Source organism: Theropithecus gelada, chromosome 2 (assembly GCF_003255815.1).
Source record: "Theropithecus gelada isolate Dixy chromosome 2, Tgel_1.0, whole genome shotgun sequence".
Taxonomy (NCBI): Eukaryota; Metazoa; Chordata; class Mammalia; order Primates; family Cercopithecidae; genus Theropithecus; species Theropithecus gelada.
In genome coordinates this window covers 25,592,086-25,605,886 of record NC_037669.1, presented here as the reverse complement: position 1 = coordinate 25,605,886, position 13,801 = coordinate 25,592,086, and the positions used below count along the sequence as shown (strand labels likewise).

Here is a 13,801-nt window from a genome sequence, read left to right as displayed (position 1 = left end):
GCTCTCTCCTTGTCTGTTTCCACATCCTTATGACATGCAGAGCACATCCAAGACGAATTTTCCAAAGTATCCTCTATGCATATAATTTCCTTCAACTATGATATGGAAAAAAGTTGAGGAAATGGCATTTCAAGATTATACATAATGACAAAAAAAAAAAAAAAAAAGAGCCATAGCACTATCCTAAATATAACGTGCAACAGAACTATCCCTACTTCAGAGGGTTAGAGGTGTGTTCAGGGCAATGTTGTGGGCAGATTTAGAATCCACATCAATTCATTCACTGTCTTCAGTTTTCATTTTGTAGTTATCTGCTTCTGACGAGCAGATTCTTATAGTTGATTTGGATAATTAAATTTTAAGTTTTTGCAATTATGGTTTCCTGTGGTTGACTTTTTTTTTTTTTTCTCTTTGTCCTTGAAATCTCTCAGCATTGAGAAAAAAAGCGAGAACACTGGCAGGTGCAGAAAAAGCTTCCACATGAAATTTTATAGGTGGTGTCTCTTGTCCCCAGCAATAATATTTTTTCTCACTTCATCTATCCATGTAAGAACAATTCTTCATGTCAGCCGGAAGTCAAACAACAGGATAAAACGATAGTCATTCAACTCAAGTAATACTTAAGCACTTACTGGTAAGTAAAACAAAAACTCCTCTGGGGGAGGATTGCCATTTCCTAAGCATTTAAGAGTGACGTTATCCCCTTCTTTAATGGCAGTTTTTGGTGGCAGCACTTGTATTGTCACCTGCTCTGTAGGATCTGTAAGAGTTACAGACACAAGTTAACCATTTTTGTCAAGTACCACATTACTCTGTGCATACAATGTAAATGACTAAATTATACATAATTTTCTCAAGAAGCTAGTAATGGTAATTGCTTAAATATACCTTTTTATAGAAGGATTGAAGCTAATAGCTACTTGCTATACAAGTACTAATCTCAGTTAGGGCACACTACAAAGAAACCCTGTTACATCAAAATCAATTTCTTCTTAGTAAAATGTCTTTAACTGAGGTAGGAATGGTGGTAATTATTTTATGTATAAAAGACCATAGGAACAATCAAACTGCATGGCTTTATTATAGGGAAATTTAATTATATATTACACGAATCATACAGTTTGGAAGGACAAAATTCAGCTAGCAAGCAGCTAAAGCTATTAGATACCACTGTACTCATATTGCATAATAATACTTCATATGAAATAAAAAGAGGAGACATGAGTTAACACCAGCAAGCATTTCCTGCATGCAGGAGAGAAGATCTGCTTAAAAAAAGATGAATCCTATGAACTGAGGGAGACCCTTGACACAATTGACAGGACTGTAAATGTATTATAATTTTGTCCTGTTCACTGGAGCCAAGATGCAACTTTCATTCCATTTTGGTCATATTTATGGAGAAAATAGGGCTAAAGGGTATGCTTCAGCACAGGCTACTGCTCAATAGTAGAATGCTAATGAAATTGAATGCGGGATACAGTGAACCATATCTAGCAAACAGGAAATAAAATGAAGTGGTGCTGGCAGTTAGAAATGATCCACTAACGTATCCATTTGTTATATTGCTGGATAATACAGTGAATAATAAATTTTGAAATCATATAATGCCAAGGTATGTTTTACAGAATGTTTTCCACAAGACTTAATAATTATTGAGGCATGTGTCTATATTTCCAAGCTGGTGACACTAAAAATTATCTATAAAAACCTACTTTTTTTTTTTATTAGCTAACAAATGAAATGAGTAAGTTATACTTTTGGAGGCTTTGTTCTATGTCTTGTGGTCATTTATTTACCTTTCTATAAATAAAGTGCAGATAAAAAAAACTTAAAGGGTTGTTACAGAAGGTTGTTATAGAAGGTTGTTACAGATTGCTTCCTTGCCTTTTCTCTATGCTTGGGCATCTCTGAATATTTGTCCAGTGTATTCTGAGGTTAAATGGTGATTGATGTAATATACTTCATATTTGTTTTTCTGGATTTGCCTGCAGTAGTTTTCTAACCAGCAGTTCCCGGTGAGGTTGAAAAGTGAATACAATTTGGTTTTGGTGCCCTGCTGACCTTCTGTTTCTGGGCCTCTCTTGCTTTCTTACTTGGCCTTTCTCTGACTAGTGCTCAGGTTTGGCCTGTGGCATGTCACTGAGGCACATCTCTGATCAAGGCTGACACAACAGAACAGCCAGGGATGGCCATCTCCGACTTCTTTCTCTATTTTAAAACTCCACTTCTCTGTGTTCCCTTTTCAACAGGCTCTGCTTTGTATTAGAGAGTCATCAAAGGGTTAATGTAACCCATTTGCATTTTGACAGTAACTCTGCATGTCCACTAACATGCTTACCTCAAAATTAATGATCTCTTGCTCTGCCTTTGCCCCGACTTTGAATTTTACTCTGCCCATTAGTAAATCATCATTTTGCCCATTACTCTGGCTTTCTCCTTTGCCTTCTCTTATCCATTCAGTCACCATGTCTTGATGATTAATACTTTACAATATATTTTGGGTCTGATTCTCCCTTTCTATTCTCACTTACACTTCCCTAATCCATGTCCTAATTAACCTACACCTGAAGCAATGCCATCAAATTTCACTTGGTTCCTCACCTTGAGTCTCCTTCCTTTTGATCCTTTCATATATATTTCCTCTGAATCAGTTTTCTGAGGTAGCGCTTTGAATATTACAATGATACTCAAAATCTGTTACACATTCCCAATATATAAAGATTAAAAATAAAAATTCCTTAGCCTGGTATCCACAATTTGGCTTGAACCCAGCTCAAGTGAGAGTCTTATCTCTTACTCTGCTACATAAACCCCTACAAAATAACTAACACTGTCTACTGAAATTTTCTTTTCATGTATTTATTTATCCTACAGTCCTTCATTTATTCATTTGTTTGGCATTTATTTTGTGCAAGCCTTAAGTGCTGGAATTATAAAGTTTAAAACCCTGCCTCAATGAACGTTTCCTCTATTTGTAAGCATACCAAACTTAATAATCAAGAGTATGACCACATAAAACCTGCATGTGACACAAGCATAGGGATCCTGGTAGCCATCGATACAGGAGATTAGGAAGCTTCCTGTAGGAACTGACCCCGGAGCTGGGTTTTGACACATAAATGGGTGTTTGCTAAATGATAAAGGTGGGAAGACGACAGCATATGCATAGCCATGTAAGTATTACTCTACAGAAGGAATCAGGAAAGTAGAACAGACCACAGTGGATACAGGCAGTGATGAGGGCTGAGCACTACCTAGGACCATGGCTAAAACGAACTCAAGGCATACTGCAGTGCGGGGAGGGGAAAGGATATTAATCTGAGAGCTCTGGGCAGTCACTGAGAAGTTTTTATCACATTTGTGTTTTAGAAAAATACATCTGGCCTCAGGTTGGAGGGCAGTTTATTTGGGGGTGAACAGAGAATGGTGGGCAGACAAGATAAATACTATTTTGCAATTCATTGGAAAAATACTACTTTGAAATCCATTGTAGAAATACAGGCAATGAGGAATGGTGGCATAAACGTAAGCAGTGTCAGAAGGCAGAAATCAGATAAAAACAAAGATTAAAGAGCTAGATTCTCTAAAACCTCATTACTGATTGAATAGGGTAAGAAAGGAGTGGACTGGTACATTTTTCTCAAGCTTTCTCATATGAATTTGCCAATTTTTTTTTTTCTTGAAATGGACTTGTCTCTCCTTTCCATTTAGCGCTCTCCTTCTGTTCTCTGAAGTCTTCCTAGAGCAGTGGTTCTCCACTTGTAGTCCTCAGATCAGCACCATTAGCACCATCGGGGAATTTGTTACAAATGCACAGTGTCAAGAACTTTCCTACACCCACTAAATCAGAAACTCAAGGCCAGAGTGCAGTAATCTGTGCTCTAAAAAGTCCTTCATGTTCTTCTGACGCACACTACAGTTTGAGAACCACTGTCCTCGGGCACCTGAGCCTTCAAGACTCTTAATACTGAGTTCCTGAGGCTTTTACCCTTACAATCTTGCATTGGCAATTTCCTTCTGATGTAGGTGTTTTGCTTCTCTATTGGAGTAGTACACTCTTTGAACGTGAGGACTGTCTTAAACTGCTTCTTCCTGCTTCGCGTTTTCACCATGAAGCTCAGCACTGCGTACACTGTGGCTTCTTAAAAGCCATGCCAAGTGCACCTTACACAGCCTGCATGATAAAATCATTTTCTTCGCATCCATTCAAGGATTTCTCTGTCTACCCAACTCTGTATGCCTCACACTCACAGATATTTCTGTTCCTTCTGAAGCCAGTTTCCCAATTCTTATTACTTATCTTGATGTTCTCTCCTGTCTTGTACACCTACACTTACACCAATATGGTTCATTTCCAACTGGATATTTCTAACAGAAAGAATTCTGGGCCGGGCATGGTGGCTCACACCTGTAATCCCAGTACTTTGGAAGGCTGAGGTGGGCAGATCACCTGAGATCAGGAGTTCGAGACCAGCCTGGCCATCATGGTGGAACCCCACCTCTACTAAAAATACAAAAATGAGCAGGGTGTGGTGGCACGCGCTTGTAATCGCAGTTACTCAGGAGGCTGAGGCAGGAGAATCACTTGAACTCAAGAAGTGGAGGTTGGAGTGAGCCAAGATTACGCCACTGCACTCCAGCCTGGGTGACAGAGTGAGACTACATCTCACCCCCCACCAAAAAAAAAAGTTTGATTTTAGATAAGCTATACATAATGATATACTAATTTCTTGGATTTAAATCAAGTTGAAACTTATTTCCCAAGTTTAAGGCAAAACTACTTTTTAATATTAGGGCAACTTTGGAAGAATTTCACCTTTTTTCCCGTGTAAGATATTGTGCCCTAGGGAACCTAAAAAAGAAATGTAGGTGAGGTGATACTCTCGAAAGGCTCAGCAGGCATTCTTGGCTTTTCTCTAAAAGAGATGTAGAAGAGCTAGATTACTCTAGAACACATGCCAGTATCACAAAAATTTTAGATAAATTAATAATAATAAGGAGAAAATCCTTTATTGTATTTTCCCCCCAAATATGTTTTTTTTTTTTTTTTTAGACAGAGTCTCGCTCTGTTGCCCAGGTTGGAGTGCAGTGGCGCTATCTCGGCTCACTGCAAGCTCTGCCTCCTGGGTTCACGCCATTCTCCTGCCTCAGCCTCCCAAGTAGCTGGGACTACAGGCGCCTGCCACCTCGCCTGGCTAATTTTTTGTATTTTTAGTAGAGACGGGGTTTCACCGTGTTAGCCAGGATAGTCTTGATCTCCTGACCTCATGATCCGCCCACCTTGGTCTCCCAAAGTGCTGGGATTATAGGCGTGAGTCACCGCGCCCGGCCCTGCCCCCAAATATCTTCAGCTCTATGTTTATATTGTGATAATGACCATATAGCAATAATAATGAAGTACTTAATAATGACAATTTAATGTGTGATGTAGTATGCTATTTTTGATTTGTGATTTCACTTACTCTCTATAACAACTCATCAGTTAGGTATTACATTTTTCCCATTTCAAAGTAAGAAAACTGAGATGTAGAGTAGTTAAGCTACTTTTCAAGAAATGGTAATTGATAATGCTGGGACTAGAATGCCAGCATTTTTGCTCCTAATCATTAGACTATCTTGGCACCTGTCTTACAAGGAAAGCACAGCAATGGAGAAAACAATTCTATTCTAATATCTACAGCTAATTTAGGGCAAGACTCTGTGCCTCACTTTACTAACTAAAATAATGAAGTTAAAACAGATGACCATGAAGATTCCTTTGTAGACAAATACTCCTTTTCAAATACATGATTTAGTTAAGTAAAATGTCTTGTAATACAACATCCTATCAAACTTATGCAATTGATCTCATTATTAAAATAACTTTTTTTCATTAAAATGGTAATCTCTTATTTAGAAAGCCAGTCAGTCATAAGTCTATATTTGTCTGTCATTCATCCAGAAAATGATCAGTTAGAAATCTTATCTTTAAGGAATTTAGTGTGTAGTGGAATTCAGAAGAGACAGCTATAGATAAAAAGTAGAGAGTGAAAGGTATTGTAGGATGGATACATGTTTATTCATGCTATGGTCTCCTAAAGAGGAAGAGATTATTTGGGTGCCATCAATTTGGGGTGCGGATTGGAAGCCGAATTCAAAGAGTAATTGGATTGGGACCTCAAAGATTAATAGCATTGGAATATTATTTCTAATACATTAAATAACATAATTATGTATTGAATAACTTACAGTAAATATCAAATACTGCCTGTTCAGAATGAACTGTTTTCTGGCCAGATGGTCCATAATATGTGACAGAGCAGGTGAATGGCATTTGTATGTCAGCCTTGGTTGTCTTGTACTCCAGGGTGGAAGTCATGGTATAGAGCTGAGTCACTGGGTCCATTTCCTTTTTAAAAATTATGACCACCGCTGAAGAAAATAAAGAACACTGATGATAGGGTCTTTCATCTGACAATCACAATCCTTAACGAAACAGCACCACACCTTTGAAAAGTGTTTTTTTTTCCTTCTAACTGTATTTAGCAGGAGAGAAAATTGACATGTAGTGAGGTTAGATGTCATTTCAAAACCGTGAATCAGAGACACGGAAATAGAATCCTGGAATCCTATTTCCCACTCACTTTAATTAACTTCTAGTCATGCCATATACAGAAATTATTTTCTCTGCTCTTGATTCTTCTGTACAAGGGCTGAAAGTGTTTAAAAAATCACGTATTAATTTAGTACATACTTAAAGTAACAGAGCATAAGAGTCACAGCTCAAAAGAGGGCAACATATTTAGATCCTGAATAGTTTAAAGTGGGGGTCTCCAGCCCCCAGGACTGGTACTAGTCCACACAGCAGGAGGTGAGTGGTGGGCAACCACAAGAAGCTTCTTTTGTATTTAGAGCCACTCCTCATGGCTCACATTACTGCCTGAGCTCCTCCTGTCAGATCAGCTGTGGAATTGGGTTCTTATAGGAATGCAAATCCTGTTGTGAACTGCGCATATGAGGGATCTAGGATGCATACTTGTTATGAGAATCTGACACTTGATGATCTGTCACTGTCTCCCATCACCCCTAGATGGGACTGTCTGATTCCAGAAAAACAAGCTCAGGGCTCTCACTGATTCTACATCATGGTGAGTTGTATAATTATTTCATTTTATATCACAATGTAATAATAATAGAAATAAAGTACACAATAAATGCAATGCCTGTAAATCATCCTGAAACCATCCCCCCACTCCGATCCAAAGAAAAATTGTCTTCCATGAAACCAGTTCCTGGTGCCAAAAGGGTTGAAGACCACTGGCTTAAAGAATACTTAGAAAAAAAAAAGTCAGAACAGGTCCTCTGAATGTACTCCCTGTCCCCCTGCCCTCATACCCACCTCCTTCAAGGGGATGTAGCACTTTTCCGTTCCTGTACCATGTGATGTTGCCATCTGGATAACTGTCTTCTGAAATACAGTCACCCAACTGCAAAATAAAAAAGCAATATTACTCCCTCAGGTCAATCAGGGGCTGTCAATTTGGAAACTCCAGAAACTCAGGCAATGCAGAATTATTCCAAAGGTTTCTTGACCCGTTTATTTTCCAACACTGACAAAAGACTGAATATATGCTCTCTGGTATAAAAACAATGTCATTTAAAGATATGTTTAACAACTGTATTTGAAAATATAGTTTTGATCATTTTTAAATGTGCAATAGATGGTGTCACTATTATGAAATCACATTCATTTGAAAGCATTGCCAAATTCATTTTGACACTATTCATTTTTAACATTAACCAAATAACATTACTCTATTAACATTGACTATTACCATGAATCATAGATCTTCATATGGAAGAATAATTTGGTGTTAAAATGGGGCTGCCTCTCTAATTTCATACTACATATATTTCAAGATGATATATATTATCATGCTCTATAATTCCCCTCACTTTCTTTAAATGTATTTTAACTTTAATATTTGGTATTCATCAAATAATTTTATGCAGTAAAATTTAATCTGATGCAAAGAATGTAGGACTTGGGTTTCCACCTCCCAGCAAAGGAAAACTTTGGTATTTTCGTTAGATTATTATTCAATATGGAACTCCAAATTTGTCCCCCACTTTAATACCGCTTCCCTTCACACATCTGCGAACGCGTTGTTCAAATCTGATCTCACCTCTTTACTTCAATCTTTCAATAGTTTAATTTGTCAACAGAATAAAGTCCAAACTCCCTATTTAGTATGTAAGATTTGTCATGATCCAGCTTTTCTTTGCCTCTCCAGATTGATCTCTTTCAATCCTTTCTTGCTTTCCGTCTTGGCACCCAGTTTCATCAATGCCAAAACTTGCTGTTTCCCAAACACACCGTTGTCTTTCATATCCTGTTATTTCATATTGTTGGAAAGCCCTTTCTACCTTTGGCTTGGCAAAAATCTATTCAACTTTCATCATTCTCTCTCTATATTTTTTCTACACAGGGTCTTGCTCTGTCACCCACAATGGAATGCAATGGTGCCCACACGGCTCACTGCAGCTTTGACCTCCTAGGCTCAAGCAATCCTCCCACATCAGCCTACCGAGCAGCTGGGACCACTATGCCCAGCTAACTTTTCAATATTTTTTATAAACAAGGTCTTGCCATGCTGCCCAGGCTGGTCTCGAATTCCTGGGCTCAAGTGATCCTCCCACCTTAGCCTCCCAAACTGCTGGGCTTACAGGCATGAATCACACCAATTGGCTTCATCCTTCTGTTAATCCATTAATTCAAATAAGAAAGATTCCTCTTTTCAGAAATGACCCCACCTTCCTTGATGTCCCCTTGGTCACCTGAGACTGTGAGTGTGTTGTACTCTGTGCCTTGTGCATAATTTCTGATTGGTAGCTGCAACACTGTCACCTCCACAAGAGCAAAGCCTATCTCATTTGTCCTGGAATGTAAGGTCAGAAGAAGGCACTTACAACACTGGGCTAAATAAAGGTATTAATCAAAAACAATTCTTACCTTTTTTAGCTGCTCTGTTTCGAGAAACAGTGCTTTGCTTACAATTTCAGGTTTAGATGGTTGCTCTAAAGTTAAGCAGAGAAAGATTTTAAGTACATATGTAAGAAAAATGGGACTTCTGTGATTTGATTTACAGCAGAAACAATTCATTTACTCAATACAGAAGAATAGGCAACAGAATAAAAATAGATTTCATTATACAATCTGGACTTAGGGAATCTATAGGCCTATCCCTTTCAAATATTTACTATCTTAAATATTATTTTCAGTGCTTGTAATTCCTTTGAATAAAATATCAATAATGCTTTCTGAATGCTTTATAAATAGTGAATATGGATTTGATAGTGAAACAGGGAATAGGATATATCCTATATAGGATATATTGTCTCTAATTGAGTACCATGAGCACTTCTTACTTATCAGTAACTTCCAGCTCATTAAGTGAAGACATTAATGTACATGAACCAGAATCACAAAGGGACTTGTTTAAAATTCAGATTTCTGAGCCCTATTTGGCCTACTGAATCAGAATTCCTGAAAAACAAAATCCCATAACTCTACATTTTAAACAAGTTTCTAGGGGATTCTCAGTCACCATAAAGTTTGAGAAACACTATTCTAAAATCATGAGAAATAGAAAGCAAGTTAAGGAATTTATAAACCCAAATTTCTGAAATATCTCTAACTTTACCTCTTAAGCCAAGTCACAATATGAAACTGTAAATGTGAGAAAATCTTTCAAATGTGGAACCTGAGATGATGGACAAAAATATTTTAAATATAGGAAGTTCTAAGAAACATAAATTTTAATAAAAACTTCAGGAGCAATTGATTAAAAGTTGCAGTAACAATTTATTACTTAAACTGATTTTAAGTTATTTTATTCTTAGCTGCTATTTTTTATCAATGATGGATTTTGCGCTTTTTAAATAGCTCCAACAATTCGTTTACACAAAAAGTATATTGCCTCATTGTCACTGATTTGTGTGAGTCTCATGGACCAAAATTATTTTATTTTCTTATAAACAAATGTATTTAAACAATCAGCTACTTTTTCTTTTATAGTCTTATTGTTTACCAACTAATACTTTTAATTTTCATTACCAAACTAAACTTGGCTTTTGTATAATTATTATTCAATTTGTAATTCAGTTATTAGACATGTTACCTCCCCAGATCATTACAGAAAACAAGGAAAATGACAAAATGTCTCTGGGGTAGCAAAATGAATATCTTTAGACTGTATGAGAAACAAATATAACCTTCTTTAGGTTACTATCTAGAGTTAATTTCCCCTCATATATATGTTTTATATTAGATATTAGAATAATGAACAAAAATAATAAATCCTCCCATGTGTTAAACTCATGTACTTTATAAGAGGGCCTACTTAACTATTAATTCTAGAAATGTAATTCCACAGGTACAATTTTCACAGTGATGATTTCTAGTTTCCAAGTACACTGATTGGGAACAAAACATAAACAAGATAGAACAATAGAAAAAATAAATCTAGAAAAATAGAAAGACACAACAGAGGCGATTAACGTTAACACAAACTAGAAGTGACACCTGACGACCTGATTAGTAGGATGGTGACCATAAAATGATAAAAAGTTGATCAAGAATAAAAGCTTCTCAAAATAGACACCAGTTTCTGGGAAACATATTGTGTGGGGGTTAAAGTCTTTCACAACAGAGTAAACCTTGTCATTATCGCTATTCTAATAGAATGCTATTAATGTTCATAATTGCAACTCTGAGTTATTGATGAAACACTGAATCTTATTTGGAATCCATGTCTTAAAAAGGCAAATATATCTAATACATTTGAGAGAAGGATGCATCTGAAATATTTAAACAAAAATAAAATTCTTGGGGTGTAAGTAAGTCAAAGTTTTCTGGAAACTGAAATCAGTTATTTAGTGACACCCTCTCTGAGAGCTCAATAGATGTAAAATATGCAGTTAATTTATGTGGCTAATCAAGAATCAAAATGAATGAAAAAAAGGTCAAGACATTCTTAGTTTCTCCTTCAAGAGTATTATCCCTGGATTAAGTGGTGATATTCAGCAATTCTCCCCATAAATTTAGGTTCTAAATACACAGATGTGGTAGGTCGCTTTGCCAAGTTTCACTACGTTCCAGTTCACCAAAGTAAAATATCAAGACTGTTGAGCACATACTCTTTCTCTAATAGAAAATGTATACCTTTACTCTGCTTTATAAACCCTGTGATGTTTTATCAATGCACCCATAATCATAAACACTTTGTATTTCGATCTTTGGTCCTTTACTCCTGGTCATATGTGTTTTCTTGCCATAAATGCTTTATAAAATTCTTTATTTTTTCAATGTAATGAAACTGTAGCAAATCTAAGGAAACCCGATGAAAGGATGTTTAAAGTTTAATCCTGTTTACATTATGATTCATCTCTCTATTTGGAAAAGAGGGTCACAGTGAGTATTGTGAATGTAATGGTAATACTTATTTCATTTTCCTGAGTTATTTTCTCCTTAAATGTTTGTTTCGAGCCCTCTATATTAACTATGTATCTTGAATGTAATTTTCTTTTATATTAGGTTGTAACAATTGATGGGTATTAGTTGGAGGACCATAAAAGAGGACATGTACTATTTTAGCAAAATTGCCTATTGATTCCAAAGTGTTAAAAAATAGTCTGTGTGAATTATATCTTAACATGACTCAAGGATTCATAACCAAGGACATAATTGAAAGGAAAAGCAATGCTACAAATTTACTTGCATCATTAAAGTAGTTTAGTCAAGGGTAATGATTTAAGCCAAATTTTGCTTCTGAATCTTCTTGACTGAGTTTCTCTAAATCACTCAACTGAATATTTATCAAATGGAAAAATCATGCCTTGTTTATTTTCTTTTTTGCTGATCTGGCTATCTTAAGTAGTTAGAAGCTATAATAGGGCCACACTACAGTAGTTTAAAATTATAGAATAGGGAGATTAAAAATATCTTACCATGTTTATTCTAAATCTGATAGTAGTTTACAAGGGGTGTGTGTGTGTGTGTGCATGGATGCGTGTGTTAGAGACAGAGGCAGCTGATATTCATGGCAACATGTAGTATGTGCCAATATCTTGGCAATGATATATAATGCTAAGACTCAAATGATTTTTTAAAAAATACTTTTGTTTTAAGCTCGGGGGTACAAACGCAGGTTTGTTACATAGGTAAAGTTGTGTCATGGGGGTTTGTTGTACAGACTATTTCATCACCTAGGCATTAAGCCTAGTAGTACCTATTAGTTATTTTTCCTGATCCTCTCCCTCTTCCTACCCTCCTTCCTCTGAAAGGCCCCAGTGTGTGTTGTTCTCCTTTATGTGTCCATGTGTTCTTACCACTTAGCTCCCACTTACAAGTGAGAACATGCAGTATTTGGTTTTCTGTTCCTGTGTTAACTTGCTATGGATAGTGGCTTTCAACCAAATAAATTGCAGGGCTCTCACTAATATCCATTAAGGGCTGATCATATATAGTGAAAAGTTAAGCTACATGTAATATTTAGTGCCAATTAAAACATTTCATAAATAGTGCCCTTACTTTTCCCTCTACTTCTTTTTGTTTTATATCATCTGCAGAGTTACACAGGAGATTTTATAGCTGGAGAAGAAAGAAATTGTGGTAAGGGGCTGGGGAGTGGTCAGAAAGAAATATACTGAAATAGATAGCTCCTTTTGTTCTAATAACCAGACTATTGCTAGTGAGAGCTATGAACATTAGACTTCAGAGAAGCTAAAAATCAGCGAACTACTAAAATGTGTATTTTTTGGCATCCAGCCAGCTCATAGCAAGGTGAGAATGTAGTGAAGAAGGCACAACTGCTCTGTATCACCCACAGCGTTCTAGTATTACTATAAAAACCCACACATAGGATAGCTCAATTTAGTAAGAGAGGCGAGCAAGTGAAGGCAGATGCAAATGGTCGTGCTGACTCAAAACTGCTCCTCCCAGTACTTTGTCAGCAATCACCCCTCATAAATCATGAAGTACTTCAAGCAAACTACTGTGGGCAAAAGGTGTCTTTTATATTTAAATAATCAAAATGAAATATCTGGTGTGGATCTCATTGTTAAACAGATCATTTTCTGCATCTTCGCCCCTCGACACCCCCCAAAATTTTAGTTTTAAGTTGAATGACTTTTAGGAGGAGGGTGAAAGCAAAGACACTTAATTCTGATAAAGCAGTCGGAACAGTATTCAAATGGGAGGAATCCAAATAAAAGTTCTGAAATACCTCTGTGTGAAGTCACGAAACCCGGCCCATCATCATAAGACCTGGTCCATATGTACCACAGAGCAGACTCCGCGTCCCCAATACCACAGAGAACCACCAGAGTAGACTAGACTTGCAATTGGCATGGGGTGTGGTTTTCAAATTTTTTTTAGAGCTGGAGCCACTACTCCCTTTTTTTTTTTTTCCGTGAACAAACTATCATGAAAAACTTTGAAATGTTGAATAGACCGAAGTCTCATTCATCAGGTAGAAATAGTTCCTCACCTTCCTCAGCTGTCTTCATTAACTCCTGAAGAAGATCCTAGCGGCAGAATGGGAGAACCTCCCGTCTCATCCAAAGTATTCATTTTACTGATGAGGAGTGAATCTCAGCCCCAGACTGGGGAGGTGACTTGCCGAAAGTCAGAAATTGGCAGCAGATCTCACAAAGTAAGGTCTCCTGGTGACCCGCTCAGTGACTGCTCCATCTCACCACCAACAGCCTTCTGGCTCTCTGGGTACCCATTTGACTTCTAGACCTTTTTCACAATCAC

The 13,801-nt window shown here is 36.9% G+C and overlaps 1 protein-coding gene across 2 annotated transcripts in view; it reads right to left on the bottom strand.

The window, feature by feature from the left end:
• The window catches only part of ALCAM (activated leukocyte cell adhesion molecule), a 211,354-nt gene that overhangs the window by 37,080 nt on the left and 160,473 nt on the right, over positions 1-13,801 (bottom strand). For both annotated transcript variants that reach the window (XM_025375048.1, XM_025375049.1), the window contains exons 4-7: positions 8,996-9,060; positions 7,382-7,469; positions 6,232-6,414; positions 633-760 (exon numbers count right to left, since the gene is read on the bottom strand). In XM_025375048.1, coding sequence (XP_025230833.1) covers positions 633-760; positions 6,232-6,414; positions 7,382-7,469; positions 8,996-9,060 — 464 coding nt within the window. The remainder of the gene's footprint in view (positions 1-632; positions 761-6,231; positions 6,415-7,381; positions 7,470-8,995; positions 9,061-13,801) is intronic.